The sequence below is a fragment of the Oenanthe melanoleuca genome, chromosome 4A (genome assembly GCF_029582105.1).
Source record: "Oenanthe melanoleuca isolate GR-GAL-2019-014 chromosome 4A, OMel1.0, whole genome shotgun sequence".
NCBI lineage: Eukaryota > Metazoa > Chordata > Aves > Passeriformes > Muscicapidae > Oenanthe > Oenanthe melanoleuca.
This window is the reverse complement of record NC_079338.1, coordinates 12,565,165-12,584,556: the sequence shown is the minus strand read 5'-3', so window position 1 is coordinate 12,584,556 and position 19,392 is coordinate 12,565,165. Positions and strand designations below refer to the sequence as shown.

Genomic DNA, 19,392 nt, shown 5'->3' with positions numbered 1-19,392 from the left:
CCATACTTTGGTAGAACAGTGTAGTGTGCCCAAAACTGTGCTTCATGATCATTAGCTGCTGCTTACACATTAAGTATGTTGCTCTCAGAAGAGCTGTGACACTAGGGATCTCTGTCCTTTGGGATTGGCCAGGTGACACTGCAAACAGTAGTAGGAAGGAATATGCCACCTCCAGGGCCAGGAATGTAATTTATCTGTACTTCTTATCTGGAGAACTTCAGGAGCTGGTCTGCTGTTTTAATTTTTTTTTCACAATGATGCCTTCCAGAAAAAATGTCTGATTTGATTAGATGAAACCTTCTGTAGTATAAATCAGAAAGGAAGAGGGTGCTTAGCTTCTTCTTGAAGGAGGAGTTTTAGTTTCCAAATGAAAAACTTTCTTAACATGATAAAAATAGAGAATTACTTTATGGGGAAAGTACTTACTTCCCTCCTGGCTCTGCTGGGCAGCCTTCAGCCGGGAGGAAGTGGGGAAATTACCCTCAGCTCCCTTGGACCACAACCAGTCCTAGTGGTTTTCCAGTGAAGTAACTAGGGTTACACCAGAGCTGTGCTTTTGCTCTTCAAAGTTAAGGGATAAATGACTCCATTTGAAAACTGAATTTTAAATCCTGCTAGGCATGATGTCCCTCCCTGTAGGACCTGCAACCCATGTGGCACTGCATCATGAAGCACAGGCCACGCTGAATGGTCAGATTCCTCCTGCTGGGGTGCTCAGTCCAGCTAAGCAGCATGTGATCACCACTCATGTCAGTCACTTAGTAACTTGTACATCTGGAGAAACTGCATAAGCAGCAGTGGCCTCACATAGAATTCTGGGCCTCTCTGTCAGGGGATGGGCAACTATTTGATGATTTTGTAGAAAATAAATTATCTTGGCCTTTATTCTGGTCCCTAAATTCATTTTCAACTGTGACAAGAGCCAGGATTTAAGCCTGGGTTTCCCAAAGTAAAATGCAGTTAATTAGCCCACTCCATCATGTAGCCTTCTCTGTTAACAAAGGCAGTATACTTAGCCAGACAGCTCTTGCTCACAAGTGATGCTCACCTTTTGTATGGCAGAGTGTGCTTGCTCAGAGCCTGGAGTCCTTGTTTGCATCCCTTTTCAGCAGTGCTTTTTAACCCCTCTGTGCAGCCCCATTGTAGTGCTGCCTGTCTCCAGTTGAGAAACTGCTGGCACCAGGATGTGTTTAAGTTTGAATGATGGTTTGTGTTACTGGTAATGGCTGTGGAGTTTTACCAAGGTCAGAGACTGCTGCAGGATAAAGGGGAAGAGGGTTTTTGTCCGAGGATCTTGTAGCCCTCAGGGTGATGTGACATTAGTGTTAGTAGCTGTAAACTGTGAATGGGGTTCAAGCAATGCTGGGGGGCGAAGTGAGACAGTACAGCTTGATTTCTGTGCTGGAAGAAGGATGTATGAGCCACGTTCTGGGGTCTGTGTTTGCTGTTCCCACCAGACCAGATCTCCTCACTGGCTGGAAGCTTGTTTGCATCAGACACTGATAAACTGGAGCTCAGCATCAAATGCTGCTGAGGTGGATCAGGTGTGGGGAAATAAAACAGCAAGAAAGATGGGTAGCTGGGAGACTCTGCAGCATTGCTCCAGGCAGATTAGGGGATGTGTTAGACATTTTTGTTTGCCATCTCCCCACTGATTTGGGTTCAGAGGCTGGGGAGAGACAGAGTGCTTCCTGAGCAGGGCAGGCTGTTGACAAGTTTTCCTAACTGGCTGCTGACCTCAGGAGGATCACTTAATTCTGTTCTCCTGCAAAGGAGTTGCTTGGGTTAAATGTCAAAAACTTCGAATTTTGCAGTATCATGATACTGTACAGTTTCAAAATACTAGTTTTCTTCCCTGTGAGAATATCTAAATTTGCCTGTTGTACCTGTAATGTTATAGGATTTAGTAAACTGGGGAGAGGGACAATCCTTAGTCTAGGTATAACTATTGGATGTAGTCTGTAAAAATGTGTCTGCACTTTAAAAAACATAGGGAATTATTTTCAGATCCTATCATCTATTTAAACCCAGGCTCTTCAATACTTGGCTGCTTCCTGAAGACTGCACTCACTGATATTGTAATCCAGAGCCTGTGTGTTCAGGCAGTGCCATGTGGTTGAATGCAATCCTTGCACAAAAAATCATCTGTATGTAGATACTAGAATGTGAACAGTGATGTCTGTGTGAGTGGATAGCAGGTCACGACCCCCTGAAAATAGAAACATATTGATGTTGTTAGCAAAAGCTGTGGAGCATGTTTTCCTTGAAAATTGTTATTCAATGTTGTTCTTGCTGTCTTTTGAATTAAACATACTGTAAGAGTTGGTTTGCTGGAATTTTGACTGTTCTGGAGCACTGGATATTGGGTAGTCATTATTAACAGAGAAGCCAGAGAAGGTAGCATGACCTACTGAACAGACAGCAAGATGCATAGACACTAGCAGCAGGGAAATCTAAGACAACACATGGAAAAATATGTACAAGGTAAATCTTGCACAGCCAGCCCTTATGCAGCAAATAAAGCAAGGTCTTACTGACCTTGGCAGCTGTACAGGGCAGTCTTTGCATAAGAATGACTTGTGCTTAATATACTAGAGAAATTGTTCAGGGACAAATATTCCTGTTTTCTGCGGTACTGGGGACAATGTCATCTTCCATCTCCAGTCGCAACACAAACACGAATGCATTGCAGACAGGGTACAGGGAGGACCTGACCCTCCTCAGGCACAGCCAGTTCTGCTTTCCATGGCCTAGAGAAAGAGATTTGGTACTGTCCTCCTGGCAAAGCTGAATCCAGTGCCTTGTAGCAACCACCTTTGAGACTGGCAGTGGCTGGATAGAAAGGCAGCATGATGGGTGTCTTCCTTAATTAGTAATTAATCTTAATCTGCAGTTTGTGTCTGCTCATAAGAGATCTACTAGACTCTGAGATCAGAGGGGCACTTTGCTGTTCCTGTTGTTCTGTGTGGAGGCAAACAGGGGGACTAGACCTGCAGGCTGGTTAAATGCCAGGAGATACTGAGCCAGCCAGGCATCTCCTGTGGCCCAGTGCTTGTGTGCAGCTCTTGCACAGGCCAAGCCCAGCTCACCCACTGTTTGGAGTGGGCAGCAATTACAGTGGAGCCTACACTTGGTGGCTTCCTGCTTCAGAGTCCAGTTTTCCTCCAGCCAAGGTGGGAGTGGGACAGATGGATGTTGAGCTGGCTGGAGTTTCTGCTCCCCATGTGCTGGGGCCAGGCCAGTCCCTGTGCCACTACTATAACCAGGTCTGCACCTGGTATTGCTTACTAAACCTTGCTACTTACTCACCATTGTTGTTTCTCATGACTTTTTCCTTTCTCCTCCTCTTCCACTGGATAGATCAACCCCCTAAATGTCCATGTTCAAGAGCAAAGCTGTCTTGAGTGTTTGGCAGAGCAGGGTCTCCAAGGTCTCTCTATCAGGAGAGGGCCAGAGACAGTGTTTGTTGATATTGATCATGGGAAATGTAATTAATGCTGGTATAAAGTGTTAAATGTTAAATTAAAATGTGAGATTTAAAGACAGTCAATAGATCAATTCTGAGGCTGGGATGAAATGCTCAGACTTTCAAACAATAATCAGATTTCCGATAAAATCTCACTGTGTGTAATTAGAGGGGTTGAAATACTAAATCAGGTGTTAAGGGAGTGATATTTAGATTATGTTGAAAGAACAAAGATCCAGACAAAAAGAGCCCTCCTGTCTGCAGGCAGAGCTCAGGCTGGGCAGAAATAGTGTGGAGCTCGGCAGATGTGCTGATCTAGCAATTAAAACTGCCAAGAGATGAGAGTGATGGGAAAACTGCACAAATCTACAGTGCTGAACATCTGCCTGGATGGAAACAAGACCATTTGGACCTCATAGCTCTCTTGGAGTCTGATAACACTTCTAAGACCTTGGTCCATCCACATGCACAGATGTCTACATCTGATGTGGTCTTGGTGAGCCTTCCAGAGGAGTGAGGACATGTTAAGACCAACCCCGCAGGAAGTACTGCCATAAAAAACACTTCCCAAGAGTTAAAAATACTAATTACCAACTGCCACCACATTTCAGTGGTATTCCAGCTAGTCAATAAGTGCAAATGCATGCAGTTGATATTTTGTTAAGTGTAACAGTTTAAGGAGAGGGGCAGAGTTAGGCTCAGTGTCCTAGGGCACATTTCTTTGAAATCTATATTTTGCTCTATAATCCATAAAAAATAAGCAGAAAAGAGTCTGGAGTAGCCAACTCCCTAGTTTAACTGGCTTATGAGTAATGATGCTAAATAACTTTTACTTCAGGAGCAGCATCAGGCTTTGCTCTTCTAGTCATCTTAATTTTCTGATGCTGCAAGCTGTGCAGGAGGCTGCAGGAAACATCAGTTCCCTGAATATGTATCTTTGCTTTCATCCCTAAAGGGATAATTCAGAATATGGGACAGACATAGTGTTTACTGTGGGCGCTGCACCTGTCAAGGTAACATTACTATGGAATGGAGGGTAAAAACCACTTCTCTGCTAGATAAAATGGATAAACTGGCTCATCAGCTCTGGGCACTTGCTTGCTAACCTTGTCCTGTACCTGTGATTATCTGTGAAGATGTAGCTGTAAGGCTCTCCAGAGCCTTGAAAGATGAATGTTTTAAAAGTATCTTCTCATTTTGTGTTATAATCCTGGTGCAACATCTGGGCAGTTCCAGAGGTTGAGATGCTGATTAAGTCCATGGATGTGATGTAACCCCACCCAGCTGGTCATCAGTGCCTTGGAAATGCTTTGTGGTTGTTATTGCTTAACTGCAAGCCCTGCTTTAGCCATATGTTGAGCCAGGCTCCTGCTCATCTTGCTCCTTGCAGAGCAGAGGGTGAAGAGCAAATAGGGCAGTTTCAGCACTGGAGAACTCTTCTGAGCTTTTAAATAAAGGTTTTTAAGATTTTCACTGTGGTGTGGCTGGGCTGAGGTAACCTGATCTTTGGAAAAGTGCCTTTGTGCTGTAGTTTACAGAATGGCTTCTTGATTAACAAAGCCTGAGTGCAGGTTAGTTAAACTGTAGCCATTGTGTTCAAGGTCACTGTTAATTTTTTTAATTGCAATATTTCTCCCACTTCTGGGGTTGGAAATGAGACTTGCCGTGTCAAGCTCCCAGAAAGGGTTGGAAATTGTGGCATTTCATCCTGCAATTACTCTGTTTCGCTCTGCCTCTTCCTTTTATCCAAGGAAAATAAGCTTTGTAAACCACTGTACATAGATTTTAAGTTCATTGTTGATACTAGAAGCCCCAAGAAACATGTGTCTCTGGGAAGAGACTGATGCTCAGTCTGTGAGGTATCATAAAACCAGCTGGGGGAAGGCAGAGATATAAGGGCATGACTGTGGCTAGGGACTTACAGGAGGTCTTTCCCTTCACAGGAATCATAGTGGAGCTCTGGAGGTCCTTGCCAAAAGGTGTTGTGGGCACATGAAGCTTTCAAAAGTGCTGTGGAGCATGGGCAAGCACTAAGCAAGGTGTTGGATAGGGAATAGTGAGCAGGCAAACAGTGGCATGCTTAGGGAGTCCTCAGGAGTGGGAGGCTGGAGCACCAGGGTGGGAGATTGTGCATGCCTGCTGTGCTGTTACTCCTGGGCACCTCTGAGGCTGCTGGATCTTTTTCACAGTTGTAGCCCAGCTGGAAGGAGGGTCATTCCTCCATTCTCCTGCTGCTCCTGCCTTCTTTGCCCATACCTGCCTGTGGACAGGAGCAGAGGAAGGACCCACAGCACAACGCACCACTCTGAAACATGATGGTTGAGGGCTTGCATGCTGGAGGGGAAGTCCAGTCTGTCATGGCTCCCTGTCAAGAAGCATTTTCTTGCCCTTCCTGAACCATTCCTGGGGTTCTGGTTCCAGTCTTCTGGGTTGTTTCCATCTCTATATTTGGCACAAGTTAGAAACCTGCAGTACTTGACAGCACAGGAAAGGGTGAAAGAGTGCTTTATGCCTGGTCCTGCACACTTTCCCCCTAAAGAGTTTTCCCTTACTCCTTCTCTAGACAGAATATTTCAGGAGGCAGAACAGAGATTCTAGTCTCTGGTCTTCTCAGATGCCTCAGTGTTCCCTAACTAATACTCCCCTGGGTTAATGATGTCCTTGCACCTTTTTAAGGTGAAACTCCTTGCAGTCTCATTCCTAGCAGGCAGAGTTGGCTGCTCTTTCACTTAGCTCTGGTGATCCTGGCAGAGCAGTGTCTGCATGGTGCGTGTGGCGAGTCCCAGTTCTGTTTTTTGTGACCTGAATGCATGGAACAGCTTGTTCTCTGCTGTCTGTTAACCCTTGGAAAGACACTTCCTCTTCTGCTCCTTCGTTCTGCATTGGCAGTGCTCAGCAGGGTCAGCTCTGCACTTCGGGTTTTGGGGCAGAGCCTGCGAGGGAGTTAATTGCTGAGTGATGATGGCTCTCTCCAGCTGAAGGTCTGCTCCCATGAGCTATTTAAGCCTCTGTTTCTTGTATCTCTGTGCCAATCAGATTAGCTGATGCCAGGAAACAGACCACAGCCTGCTTGCTCTTGAATGCACCCTTTTTCCTCCTTACCTGTTTATCCTAGTCAAGCCCCTTTCCGCTCTGCCTCGGTTCTTTAATTTAGCTTTGTTCCTTCCTTTTCATTTTCACAGCCTTACTCTGGCCCATCTCCCCTCCCTGAGGCTGCCTCTCTGGGTTTTGACATCCAGCCTTAACAGCAGTCAATCCTGTTTCCTGTCCTAGTCATGACTGCTCCCTTTGCAGAGCAATGTGCCCCTCTGTGCTTCTGCACTGAGCTTTTCTTGCTCTTGATTCCCTCCATGTTTACCCTTGTTACTTGTTGTAACTTGGATTCTCTTTAAATTGCAGTAGAGAGATCCACAGATCAGTGGAGCAGCTGAAGGGGCTGATCTTCCCAGGAAAGAAAGGGGAACAGGCTGGGGAGGGGAGTGTGGCTGAGAACTGCCCCTCAGTCATTCCCCAGGGCTGCTGCCACCCTGCTGTCTGTGCACCCCCAGGCACCACTCTGCTCTTCTGCCAACTGGACCCCTCCACTCAGTCACTGATTTTGGCAACGGATTCGTTGTTGTAATTAAAAAAAAGCTCTAAACCCCTCAGGCTCACAGGACCAAGCGTTCTAGCCTGTCCCTCTGTGCCAAAACAGGCCCATCCCCTGCCTCTTGTGAGGCCCCACCTTTATCCTTCTTCTAAAAATAAAACGCAATGACATTCCTTCCTAGTTACTCTGTTCTCTTATTCTGACCTCATTAGACTTTCCCAATAGAAAATTTCATTGAACTCCTCTATTAGTGGTGAAAACAAACAAGACCATTGGACTTCCTCTGGAAAAAATGCATCTATATAACAGGGAATTGCAGGGAGCCAAATTTCCACTGCTGAATTTGTGCTGTACACATATGTTCCCTCGTATGCGTTTAGTAAACAAAGTTGTCTTCACACTAAGAAGAATTTAAAACAATTTATCCTTTATATCTGATTTTCCTCCCTTGTTGGAAGAAGATTGCTTCTGTAATATTATAAGGAGCAAAGTACTGTTAGCTGGGGTTGCAAGAAAAGCCTCTTTTTTCCAGATCCCCTGAGCTAAATATATTTTGAAGCTTACGTATGTGCATGTACACAGGAATGATAGCCAGGTGATGGATTGCTAAGCCACATCATAAATTCAGTTTGTTGGACACCTCTGATTACCTCCTCTGCACTCTGCCCGTAATCATTCTCCTTCAAACATCCTTCTAATGTTCTTAACAGCAGCCAATTAAAACAAAGACTTCACTTGCCATCTATCCCCTCTTCCCTCTGCCATCACCCAAGCTCCTTTTCTTGGGTGGAGGGATAGAAGTGCATTAATGGACAGTGGTTCAGAGTGTGTGCTCAAGGTTTAACAGAATATATCCTTACTTGGGGCTTTTTTGCCAATTCTTTAAAATTCAGCTTGGACAGACACCCAGCCAGGCAGGGCTGGTTCCTTGTGTGTTTTCATGTGGCTGGGGCTGCAGACTGGTGGCAGGAAGGGTGGGGCACATGGAAGACATTGTTCATCTGTACATCTGCCCACCTTCTTGGGCTCCTGGTTTTGATTCAGGGGTTTCATGCTGGTTCAGATGCTTTCTGAAGAAAAGCATGCCTATGGGCATTGAGGGGGAAATTGAAAATAATTCAGATCACTAAGACTTCCATGGGGGAGAGGAGTAACAGGTTGTGGTGTTACAGATGCAGGAGGGTAATGAGATAATTGAGGATCTGAGGATTTCAGTTGGTGTCAATGACTCAGGCATGTCAGGGAAAACAGAGGATATTCAGTCCCTGTAAAGTTGATTCACCCACCTGGCAGTGAGATAAAGAGTAATGAATAACAGATTTTGGGGTGCATGGAAGGCAGGAGAGGCCAACACACTAACTGAATGGCTTGGGAAGTGCCTTAAGGGTGATTTTTACTTCCTCTTGCCTTTTTTAGGGCTTAGCTGTGCTGGCTTCTCTCTGCATGCACCCCTAAACCCTGTTTCCCACAGGGGCACTGGACAGAGAGTAGAGTGGGTGGTGCTTGGTGCCAAACCTCACCCTTACACCTTTAGGTGCCCTTTGGTTTGGGTGCTGCCCTGTAAGTACAACAGCAGTGCCTCCCCTGCACGCTGGGAGGGTGTTTGCTGCTGTGCAAGCAGGATTGGAATTGTTGGATGTGCCTTTCATCCTGTTGCAGCCTGCTGGATTAATGGGGCAGATCTCTGTGCGTGTGCATGCTTCCTGCTCTCTCTCCTCTATCCTGCTTCATACTGTAATGGCTGTGGGCTCTGAAACAGATCTGTTCATCTGGTGCCTGTGCAGCCTTTACCGCAGCAGTTTCTTAATGCCTGATTGCAGTTCCTGTGTTTTATCTGCCAGACATCACTGAGAGATGGGAAAGTAACAACCCCCATTTGCAGAGGGATTAAGTGACTTGTCACTTGTGGCACCTGTAGCTGCAGCAGTGTTTGAGCCCCTGTTTCCAGGGTCCCATTCTGACAGGACAAGAGCATCTTTCCTGTCAAAATGATGACTACCTGTGCAATGATAATGCCTTTGGGGTTTGGTACTAGGCTGCTCTAGGTTTTCACTGGCATATGGAAGTGATAAATATGCTCTCAGTTACCACTGTGTTTGGTTTTCCTGCTTTCCTACATGTTCTAACTTCTTTATTTTAATTCTGAAAGAAAATATTGTAAATACATTGGATGTTTTTGTTACCAGCCTTTCAGTCTCCTGCCATTGCACATTTGATTTGCAACCTGAGGATGCTGTTAGAGGTCTGAGTTGGGAAATTAGTCAAGGCTTTACTTTTCTCAAGTGCTGAATTGTTTGACCAATGTATTTTGGGTACCTTTGTGCACTGTATTCCCTTCCATGTAGCCCATAAATGATAGGTGTTTTCTCTATTGTGAATGAGTCCTCATTTTTAACACATCATGTAACTCAGATGGACTTGAATGTAGGAGCACAAAGATTTTGGAGGCCTGCCCTGTGCGAAGGGGAAAATTACTGTCTGGCCCAGAGCGGTGGCTTTGTGATGCCTGCATTGTGTTCTGGTGTGCTCTGTTTGTACCAAACTGGTTTGCTGCCAAGTTACTTATGGCTTATCCAAGCGCTCAGTACAAAGAATGTTCAAAGAAAAACTTTTTTTGTTTTCTCCGAATTCTTCCAGCTGAGAAAGAATTCAAACCACAGTCCAAATGCTGTCTCCTCTTTCTGCAGGCCTGTGCCCTACCCTGCCAGGTAGGGCAGTTAACACTGGGGTGTCTTCAGCTGTAGTGTGTGTGTAGGAGCATGTATGTGCTTATAGAAGATATAATATGGGACCTGCAGGGAAAGTGCCTTTTTGTTAGAGAAAAGCCTGTCTTTTTGAGCAGAAGGCTCTATGATTGAGAAGTCTGAAGAGGGAATTTTCCAGGCACAAGTATGTGTGCCTGGGCAGGGGTGCCTATGAAGCACCAGACCTGGGTTGGTCTTGTCTGTGTATAGAACACATCTGATACCTCCTCAAAGTCCCAGGCTGCCTTTCCAGCACAGTTAATGACTGAGCTGGGCTCCTGTTCCTGTTTTTCTCCTGACTGACGGGGTATATTGCCTGTCTTGAGGGATAGGATCATGCTTGGAGCTTAGGAGATACCTGTAGGTTGTTCCTGTCAGCAGAATCTCTGGAAGGGCAGTGGGGTAAAAGCATTCCCTCCTCTCAGCTGTCCCAAACACATGCAGACACTTACCTGATTGGCAAGGACCTTGGGGGTTTCTTGAACACTGAGTAGGATAATCAGATAGATTGTGGGATACATCTGCTTGATCCTATTTCTTACGATTACATGGTGGGGAACAAGCCTTAATGAGCCTTGGCCTTTCCTGTCTCCTTTGTAAATTTGTTTGACTCAATTGAGCTCTCTTTGTGTGAGACAGCTCTCTTTGTGCTTGGATATGGAAGCATCCACCTCTGAAGCTGGCTGTGCTTTGAGACAGGGTTTGGATTAGCTGACCTCCAGAGATCCCTGCCAACATTTTTTTTTCCCTTTTCTTTTGTGTTTGCAGCTGGTGTAATTGTGGTCCTAACCCCTCCCAAGTGGTGCTGGCACTGGAGAGGATTTTAGCACTGTTTCACAGCAAGTGCAGTAGCTGCTTCTGCACTGCAGAGGAAATGCTCCTTTTGGGTCAGCCACCCCGCTGTAAGGGAGCTCCTGGCCCTGAGCACTGGGAAGTTGTCTCATGTAGGAGGACAGAAGGGATTTGCCAGGCAGGTCCTAATAGAAGGGAGCATTTTTCTCCATGTCTCTTACTGGTGCTGTTCTTGGTCAAACAAAACTCTCACTTGGCTGCCTAATCAGTAGAGCATCCCCTAGATCCCACAGGGCTGGGATGGCAGTGAGTCACTATCAGTCCTGGTAGAGAGCTGGAGTAGAAAAGGGGTCTTGACCTCTTGCTGGTTCCAAATAAGCTGATGGCAGAAAATCAAAAGCCCAAAAGAACAGAAATGTGCATGTGTGGTTATTCTAACAACAAATCTATTTAGTGAAAGGGGGAAATTCCCTTTGAAGCACCGCAATGCATGCTGCCCTGGAACACCCTATGGAAAGGTATTTGTTCTGCCAAGGCACGTGTGTGGGTCCAGCACAGCAGCTTCTGTGACTTTGTTCAAAGACCAACAAATAAACAAAAAAGCTCCTTAAACTGCAATGTTTTTGTAGTGCATTTTTGGCTTAGAAATCCCCAGCAGATAGCGAGAAATAATTCCCAGCCGTTTGCCTGTGGAAGCATTTTGAAGAACTAATCTTGTAGGAGTGAAGGGGAGAGGAGTTCCCTGAATTCTGGTGGACAAGAAGTGCAAAAACAAAGGGATTTTTTCAATATTTCCTTAAACTCAGCATTAATTTTTCCTGTGATTGTTTGCTTCAGGGTGTAAGTGTGGAGAATTGCATGTACACAAGGGAAGATAAAGTTCCCTGTATTTTTACATTCTTTTTCTCTGCAGTGAAGGGCTTCCTTCCATCATGATACTTTATTTTGCATCTTTTCCTTCCCACCTCTTTGTTTTTCGTAATTGCCCACCTCTGCATGTACGAGAGGTGCTGAGGCTGTGTTAGGGCATCTAAGAGCAGTGGGAAGCACCCAGAGGCCAGTGATGCATGATCCATTTTCCCAAGGACAGTGGCACTGCTGGCCCTGCAGAGCCCCACAGCCATCTTCCAGAGTGCCATAAATCCAGGAGTTTAGCAAGGCTGGAGAGCCTCTGAAGAGATGGGATGCAGTATGTACAGCCTTCCCCACTGAGGAGCAGGAGGATGTTCCTTGTGCTGCTCTGCCCAGAGAGGTCACAACCAGTATCAGCCACTCTGCAAAGCTGCCCTAAGCCAGCAGAATGAGAGAGTGTGAGGAAGGAAGGACAAGGGTTGGTGATTCCTTCAGCACAGATTTGTGTGGTACCTGCATGCCCAAACATCCACCCTGTCACTTCTGTACTGTAGTGGGTTTATATCCTGAAAATGAGGCTTTTCCATTGCAGCAGCACTGGGGGGTTGTTTTACTTTCATGGCTTTATTATTTATTTCTGGGTTCTGCCATCCTGCTCTGAACAGACGGCACTCAGAGCTGAGTTGACTTTTTGGCACAGGTGTGACCCCTGGTGATTCACGGCCCCTAACATCTGTGATTAGACCTTGAACAGAAACTTTTCATGCATGCCCATGGTAGAGGAAACTTGCTTTTTTTTTCTGAGTAACTGGTAGAAGAACAAAAGGTTTATTTTCTTTTAGCTCTTAAGGTCTACCTTAAATTAAGTAAACTGTTCCCTGAGGGAGAAAGTGTCCAGGTACAGAATGTTCAAAAAGGAAATATTCAAAGTGTCTACTGTGTCCCTGAAGTGTTTGTTTTAAAGTATGAGGGCCAGAGCAAAAAATAGATTATTTTATAATTTGAAAGCAAAAATACCTCTTGCAGGTGACAGAAACTGAATTGACCTTCTTTGGTTTTGATAGTGCAGCCCATCAAGTGCAGGAGCGCTGAGCAGCCCTGGAGAAGCTGCCATTGCCGAGATGGCTCCAGTCCCAGCACACAGCCTGGAGCCCGTGGCCCAGGCAGCCCTGCTGTGTGCAAACTGTCTATGTTCCACCATTGGAACACGGGGAGGAATCGTGTCTCTGGGAATCTGAACACTGCTGTGTTTTATGTGAGGGAGGGGAGGAGCATTGTCACTGGTGCTTCAGCAATGGAGGATCCACGCCTGGACTTTATGGGGGTTAACTTTGTGGTTTCTTTTGCTGTCACGAAGCAGCGCTTTTGAATCAATCCCAAGTAAAGCCTTGTGATCCAATGGTGACAGCACCTAACTTGCCATGGGCTTTTCTGAGGCCCAAAATGAATTTCTTTACTGCCAGCCAACTCAACTAATGTCACCGTGTTCCTGGCTTGGTAGATCCTAGATGAACAGTTTTTTTTAAACTTTTTTGTTTCCCCTCCTCTGACTTGAAAAGCTGCCCACAAATGTGCATTATCTTAATTCATGCATCACTGCCAATAAATGTAACAGTAGAACACTTTTCAGTAAAACCTTGCCTTTGACTATAACTTTTTGGTTCCTTTGATAAGCAAGGATATAGTTTCATGTATTCTTTACTACTTGCTGTGAAAGTGGAAGAGAAAGGAAGGCTGTTTCAGAACAAAACAGTTCAATGTGCTAATTTCATTGCTCCCATTTCTCTTTGCCTTTCAGTGTTTCCAGGAACACTGTTTATTTGGGAGATTGTTTGATAATGGAAACATCTCACTGCTGTTTGGGTGAGGAGTTCCCTATTCTGGCTTATCAAGGATATGGTGGTGGGCACACCAAGCTCTTCCATACTCATTAAGGTGCAATAAAAATACCAGGTGACAGAATCATCTCAAAGGTGCAAGGACTGATGAGTGAGTGTGGCATTTGCACAGCCAGCTGAATTTAGTGCTTTAAGGAAAGCCCATAGACAAAAGTCTTTTTTGGGCTGTGACAGTATCTAGATACTCAGTGAACATTAATAGTAATATTTAGTTTTAGTGGAATTGGTATAAAATTTGAGGTCTTGATTTTGCAAGCACAATTTCTCTGTTGTTGTGCACCCAGGATATCCATCCATCCATCCATCCATCCATCCATCCATCCATCCATCCATCCATCCATCCATCACTTGCAAAGCTAGGTAAAGCACAAAGCTCACTGCAGCCTTGCAGGGCCGAGCTTGGACTCAGGAGAGCTGGTCCTCAGTTCCAGGGTCACAGGCTGGTGGTTTGGGTGGAAGAGGAGCATGGACAGAATAACATATGATAAAGAACAGGCACGGCTGGAACTTAACCTTGGGAAAACTCCAGTGTGTCTGCAGCATCCCTGTTCCTCTTTAGGCGAAGGGAATAGCTGTGTTCTTACTCACTGGACTGTGAGTTAGGGCAACAGCACTTCTGTTTCTCAACTGAGCAGTTGTGACCTAGAAATCCTTGAGAAACAGTAAATAAGGAACCCACCTTGGCACTTCTACTGAGTCATTTTTTTCTTAAAAAAAAAAAAAGAAAAGAAAAGAAAAAAAAATATTTTAAATAGCATCATTTACACTTGGGAGCTGCTCAAATCCATCCTGTCACATAAATTACCATTTCTGAACTCGGCTGTCAGGAAGTGTCCTCACAAGTTGACATCCATGGGGGCTGTCAGTGGAAGGGGATCAGTTTCGTGGCAAGCAGGAGGAATTCAAGCGTCAAGTGAATACACTCGTCCTCATGTTACCTCAAGCAGTCAGGGCATCCCAGTCCCGCCAGAGGCGAGCCCTGCTGTGACCTTTGCTCTCAGACTGCCCTTGTTCCCTGCACTTTGCTAGCTGTAAGGCTGGGTCTGACATCTGGAGCAAGCCCCATCCTCCTGCAGCTCAGGCAATTAGAGCCAGGCCCAGCAAGTGGCCCTGGAGGGATATTGTAGTTTCAGGGATTTTGTAGTTTCTTTACAGGGACAAAGGCCACGGGCTTTTCTCTCTGCTCTGCTGCTTTCTCCAGCTTTGATGCCGATGCCGTTGAAATGAGATTGGCTCATCTGGTAGTGGAGGAGCTGAGCCCTGCCAGACGGATCTGGCTTGCTGGGAAGGGTTCAAAAGGCAGCACCTAGCCTTTGTTGTATTTCCTGCATGCTAACAAAGCCCCTGATTTCTGGAGCTACTTTTTAATCCTTGTAGGTTGTATGTTGGTTTTGGCATGGATGTTTTTTGTTAAATTCCTCCCATTTGAAATCTGCAGGAGAACAAAGGGAATAAAATGCCAGTCACCCCACACCCTCCCCCCCAAAAAAGGGTAATACAAGGGAATTGTAAGGGTGCATTCTGGTGAGAAGAGTTGTTTGCTGCCAGGAGTTGCAGCCTGGAGAGCTGTGTTGTCGGTGGTTCCTGTCTGAGGTGCTGTCCTTGGGCTGTGCGTGGGAGCCTCGCTGCAGCAGTGAGCAGCGCTTGCTGTGATGTCAGCCCTGCATGCACGCCTTTCCAGCCTTCCCCGTGACCACATGGAGAGGGATTTGCAGCAATCCAAACACTGACAGAACTGTATTTGTTGACTTGCAGAAAAGCCTAACTCGTGCTCCTCTGGGCTGTGATCATGTAAGCCGAAACACGGTGACTACTGCCTGTGCTTGCTGGCCTCCCAGTCCTGATAAACCTGTGAAGCAGATTCATTTATTTAGGCCCTAATTCAGCAAAGCACTTAAGTACATGCTTCAGATTTTCTTTCCAGAAAGACTGTTGGCATGCTTAGAGTTAAGCATGTGCTTAAGTGCTCTCCTGAGTGCCCAGCAAACAAGTGATGGGGCAGTGTGTGCTGCTCTGTGCTCTGCCAGGTGCCTCGCAGGCTGCAGAATTGCAGTATGAAGAATATATTCATTAATTTGGCTCCCTCCAGTACAGGAGCTCTAGTGCCAGGGTCTGAGATGAGTCAATCCTTCTGCAGGGAGGTGGGTTGTTTCCATAGCACAGAAAATTTCTTGTCTCTTGAATGTTGCACAGATGAGTGTGCCCTTCTGCAGGGTGTGGGGCAGGAGCAGTTTCCATCACTGGATTTGTTTCCTCCCCCACGAGTTGTAAAGAAAAATATCCACCGTGGCTGAATGTTTTGATATTTGTAGTTTAATGTTTTGTAAAATTCATTTGATTTAGCTTTCATTAACATGACGCCCTTCATTTTGAGGACTGAGCAGTTTAGTGCAGCTATGTACCTGTGGGCAGTGTGGGCTCCTGAGCTCTGCATGGCTTGAGAGCAAGATCAACACCTGGTTTGTTACACTGGGATTTCTTGAGGTTGAAGGGCTGGGAAGGGCAGATGTTACTATATTGTTTGGACATATTGGTGTTTAGTGTAACTGTGTTAAGCCAGACCATTATATTCTATCCCCAGCATTAACAGACCCTCACTTCCCTTGGTCGTCTGAAGCTGTGGAATAGGCACTTAATCCACAAGATGGTTGTATTTCAGTCTGCTTGAAAGAACTTCTGAGAGTGCATTCTTTCTAATCCCCACCCATATCTGACCTGTTCTAGCTCGTTTATAAGAGCTGCACCCAGCTAGTCCTTAGCTCCCTGCAGAAGGTTTCTGCCCATCTTTTCCTTTCTTTTGTTTTCTGAGCCCATTTGAACAGTGAGTCCACATACCAGTGAATGGGATTCTTTTATAAATTTGCCCTGTTCGCAAAATTGGAATTGATTTAGCGCGTCTCTTCTTTACAAAACCCAAAAGACACGAGCATGGTTAGATGTGCCTTTTCCCTTCTCTTTGAAGTTTAAAACACGCTTAGCAAATATGACGTTTGCAGTCTCTGTTCCCCACCTGATGTGCAAAAATGCAAAGGTCCTCCTGGAAGCATGGGTCAGACCAAGCTATGTCCTGTCCCTCAAGCTGGATTGCAGCGATCTGGGCAGGTTTTGTTATCAACTTGAGTCTAATTAAGCCTAGAAAGTGTAGGTTTAACGAGCGTTGTTTTTTCTAAATTGAAATAATTCGATCTGTGAATCAAACAGCCTCTGTGCCCCACCCCCTGCTGCTGATGACAGCCTCTTCCCACACTTCTTCCTTGGTAGCATTGTTTCCATTGTTTCCAGCTCCAGTAGGTTTCAGTTACTGATCAGTGTAATTGCAATAACACACCAATAATAAAAGAGGAATTTAAGCTTCCTTTTTTTGTAGTTGAAGGCTCTTCTCCTACGAAAGCTTGAAATCTTAATAGCAGTGACACAGGCAGCATCCCGCGCCTGTCAAATGTTTGCAAAAGTGGACGGTCGTACTTTAGGAAGATAAAGGTCTGGATTTTGGCAACTTGGAAACGGCCCAATCCTATCAGGCGGCAATGGTGCAGCTAATATTAGAATGGGAGACTCTAGGGACAGCTTAACATTTTAGTGGATGCCAAGGAAGCCTTCAACTGGAATGCATTGGAAGTTGTTTGTTGTATAACACGAGTTGCTGGAGTCAGAGTAATTCGAGTTGCCTTTGGTCTGGTGGAAAACTACAGCTGTGAGCAATGAGTTAATTTTTTCCGTGTGTGTGTGTGTGGCTGTCGGGTTTCTCGGTTTTGTAGGCTCAGTGCATAGCGGAGTCTCCATGCGCCACGGCAGGAGCAGCCCTGCGCTGGGCTGGGTTTGATGGAACACCTCGGGAGTGCGGAGCGGGGCTGAGCCGGAGCCTCGCCTGTAAGAACGCTTCCTGCCTGAGCGCTTCCTACAGAAGAGGGGATGGGTTAGTTAATATTAATTTAAAATATATAAATAAAGATGCTGAAGAGCGGACCGCTCCCCGTAGTCCGGGAGGGTTTGTGGGGTGCAGCCCCCCGCAGTTTGGGCTGTCCCGGCCGGGCCCGGAGCGTCCCGGGGCTGCGGCGTGCGGCGGGCACCAGCGCGGCGCTATGAGACGGGCTCTCCTATTGGTCGGCTGCCCGCGGGTGCTGCTGTAACGGCGAGCGCCATTGGTCGGCGCCGCCTCCCGTGCGCAGCGCGGCGCGGGCAGTGCCCCCGTGCCCGCAATGGCCGCCGGCGCCGCCCCGCGCCCGCCCGCCCGAGCGGGGCCGCAGGCTCCTGGCTGATTCTATTTCTCTTTTTCCTGCAGGTTGCTGAAAAGTGCCTTTCCTGAAGCCACCGCTGCTTGGATTTCTGTCTAGGGCTGCCTCTCTCTGCCCCTCGCCCCCCTCTCTGTTTAATTCGGCGTTGCTTGCGGTCCGTGCCCTGACGGCGGCTCCTCCAGCCTTGCCCTTTTTTTTTTTTTTTTTTTTTTTGCTCCTCATTTACACGCAGTTTGCTCAGCCATTTTATTTTTTTTCCTTCCCCCGACTATGTAGCAAATATTTAAAAGAAAAGAAAGAGGAAAAAAAAAAGCAGACATCCATTTGCCTGTTTTGATGCTCGTGAACCATAATTTTTAGAAGCAAGAAATAGAAGGAAAAAAAAAAACAAAACCCGAAGTTTTCTCCCCAAGGACCGAGACCATTCCACAAACTGAAGTGCTGCCAGCAGCATATGCTTTTTGCAAGAATAATTGAAACCATTAACTGGAGAGCACAGAATTCTTTTGAAAGTCTGCCAGTTATTTGCAAGTAACTTTGGCAGTGGCACAAAATATAACACTTGTATTTTAACTTCTACAATTGCACTTTTAGGAGCTGGCCTCTAATTTGATTTTCAGTTGTTCTGATAAGATTTCTATTTTATGATTGGCTTTATGTTTAATTCTTGTTTAAAGAAACACGATTTGACTTAAATGAAAACCTAAGTGCTGATGAATAGGAGTTCTACCAAAGCAACAAGTTAGTTATTTCTTCACGTTTAACTTGAATTCACTTTTTTACCCTTTTTTTAAAAAAAAAGAAGAAAAAAGAAGATCAGCAGTAAATATTACCCTGAGGAAGGGTGCGATTGCTTGCATTTTAATTTTTGTTTTTTAATATGGCTGTAAACGTTTCCCTGGTTCGTGATACAAAATGGCTGACGTTAGAAGTGTGTCGAGAGTTTCAGAGAGGGACTTGTTCTCGGTCTGATGCAGAGTGCAAGTTCGCCCATCCGTCACGGAGTTGCCATGTGGAAAATGGTCGAGTTATTGCCTGCTTTGACTCCCTAAAGGTGAGGACTGGAACGCGTGCTTTACCTCAGCTTCCTTGCTTTTCTTTCCCTTTGAGTGGCTCGGCGTGCCGGGTGTGGGATGTGCAGAACAGCTGTTGATTGCTCTGTGTCTGCAGGGAGGATGCAGCTCCTGCAATCCAGGCTGGGTCTGACATCGGGTGCATTGCAGGGAGAGAGGATTTTACCCAGGGCATTTTTCAGCGGTAGCTCAGGTCTGATACAGCTGTCCCTGAAACAGAGAACACAGGTTGTGGGCAGCAAATGAAATAAAAAGAGTAGAGAGAACTAAAACCCAGTTTTGAGTGTCCAGATCATATCAGCTGTGCATTTGGTGCAGGAACCAGAAATGTGCTTTTAACGAGCAGGAATGAAAGCAGCATTTTAAGATAATGAATCAACTTTACAGGTATTTCCTGGAGATAGAGTTGCAAATGCACTTTAAGGTTGTCCTGTAGATGAGGACCAGCCAAAATATTTGGAGAACAACATTTCCAGAAATGGCTATTGGGAAAATGCTTTCTGCTAGGGACACACGAAGTCGATGACACTGCCAGGCCTGCTGGAGTTATGGCTGTGCCTTAAGGTTGGTGCTAATCCTTGCAGAGTCGATTTTGGAGGCAGTAAATGGCTCGTGGTTGCTTGTCCCTGCTGGAGTTCCAGGAGTGACTTTCATAAATACCAAAGACCTGGACTGTGGGTCAGGGTGAGGAGTGGGGGGGGCTCACAGGAGGGGGTTGTGGGCATCTCTTTCTGGCCTCATTT

The 19,392-nt window shown here is 46.0% G+C and overlaps 1 protein-coding gene across 7 annotated transcripts in view; it reads left to right on the top strand.

Moving 5' to 3' along the window:
- MBNL3 (muscleblind like splicing regulator 3) overlaps positions 1-19,392 on the top strand; it is a 90,742-nt gene that overhangs the window by 14,649 nt on the left and 56,701 nt on the right. For 2 of the 7 annotated variants that reach the window (XR_008840490.1, XM_056491246.1), the window contains exon 2: positions 17,624-18,630. The exons of the other annotated variants lie outside the window; for them this stretch is intronic. Coding sequence is in view for 1 of the 2 variants with exons in the window: in XM_056491246.1 (XP_056347221.1) it covers positions 18,457-18,630 (174 nt within the window). In the remaining variant the exon portion in view is untranslated. The remainder of the gene's footprint in view (positions 1-17,623; positions 18,631-19,392) is intronic. 7 annotated transcript variants of the gene reach the window in all.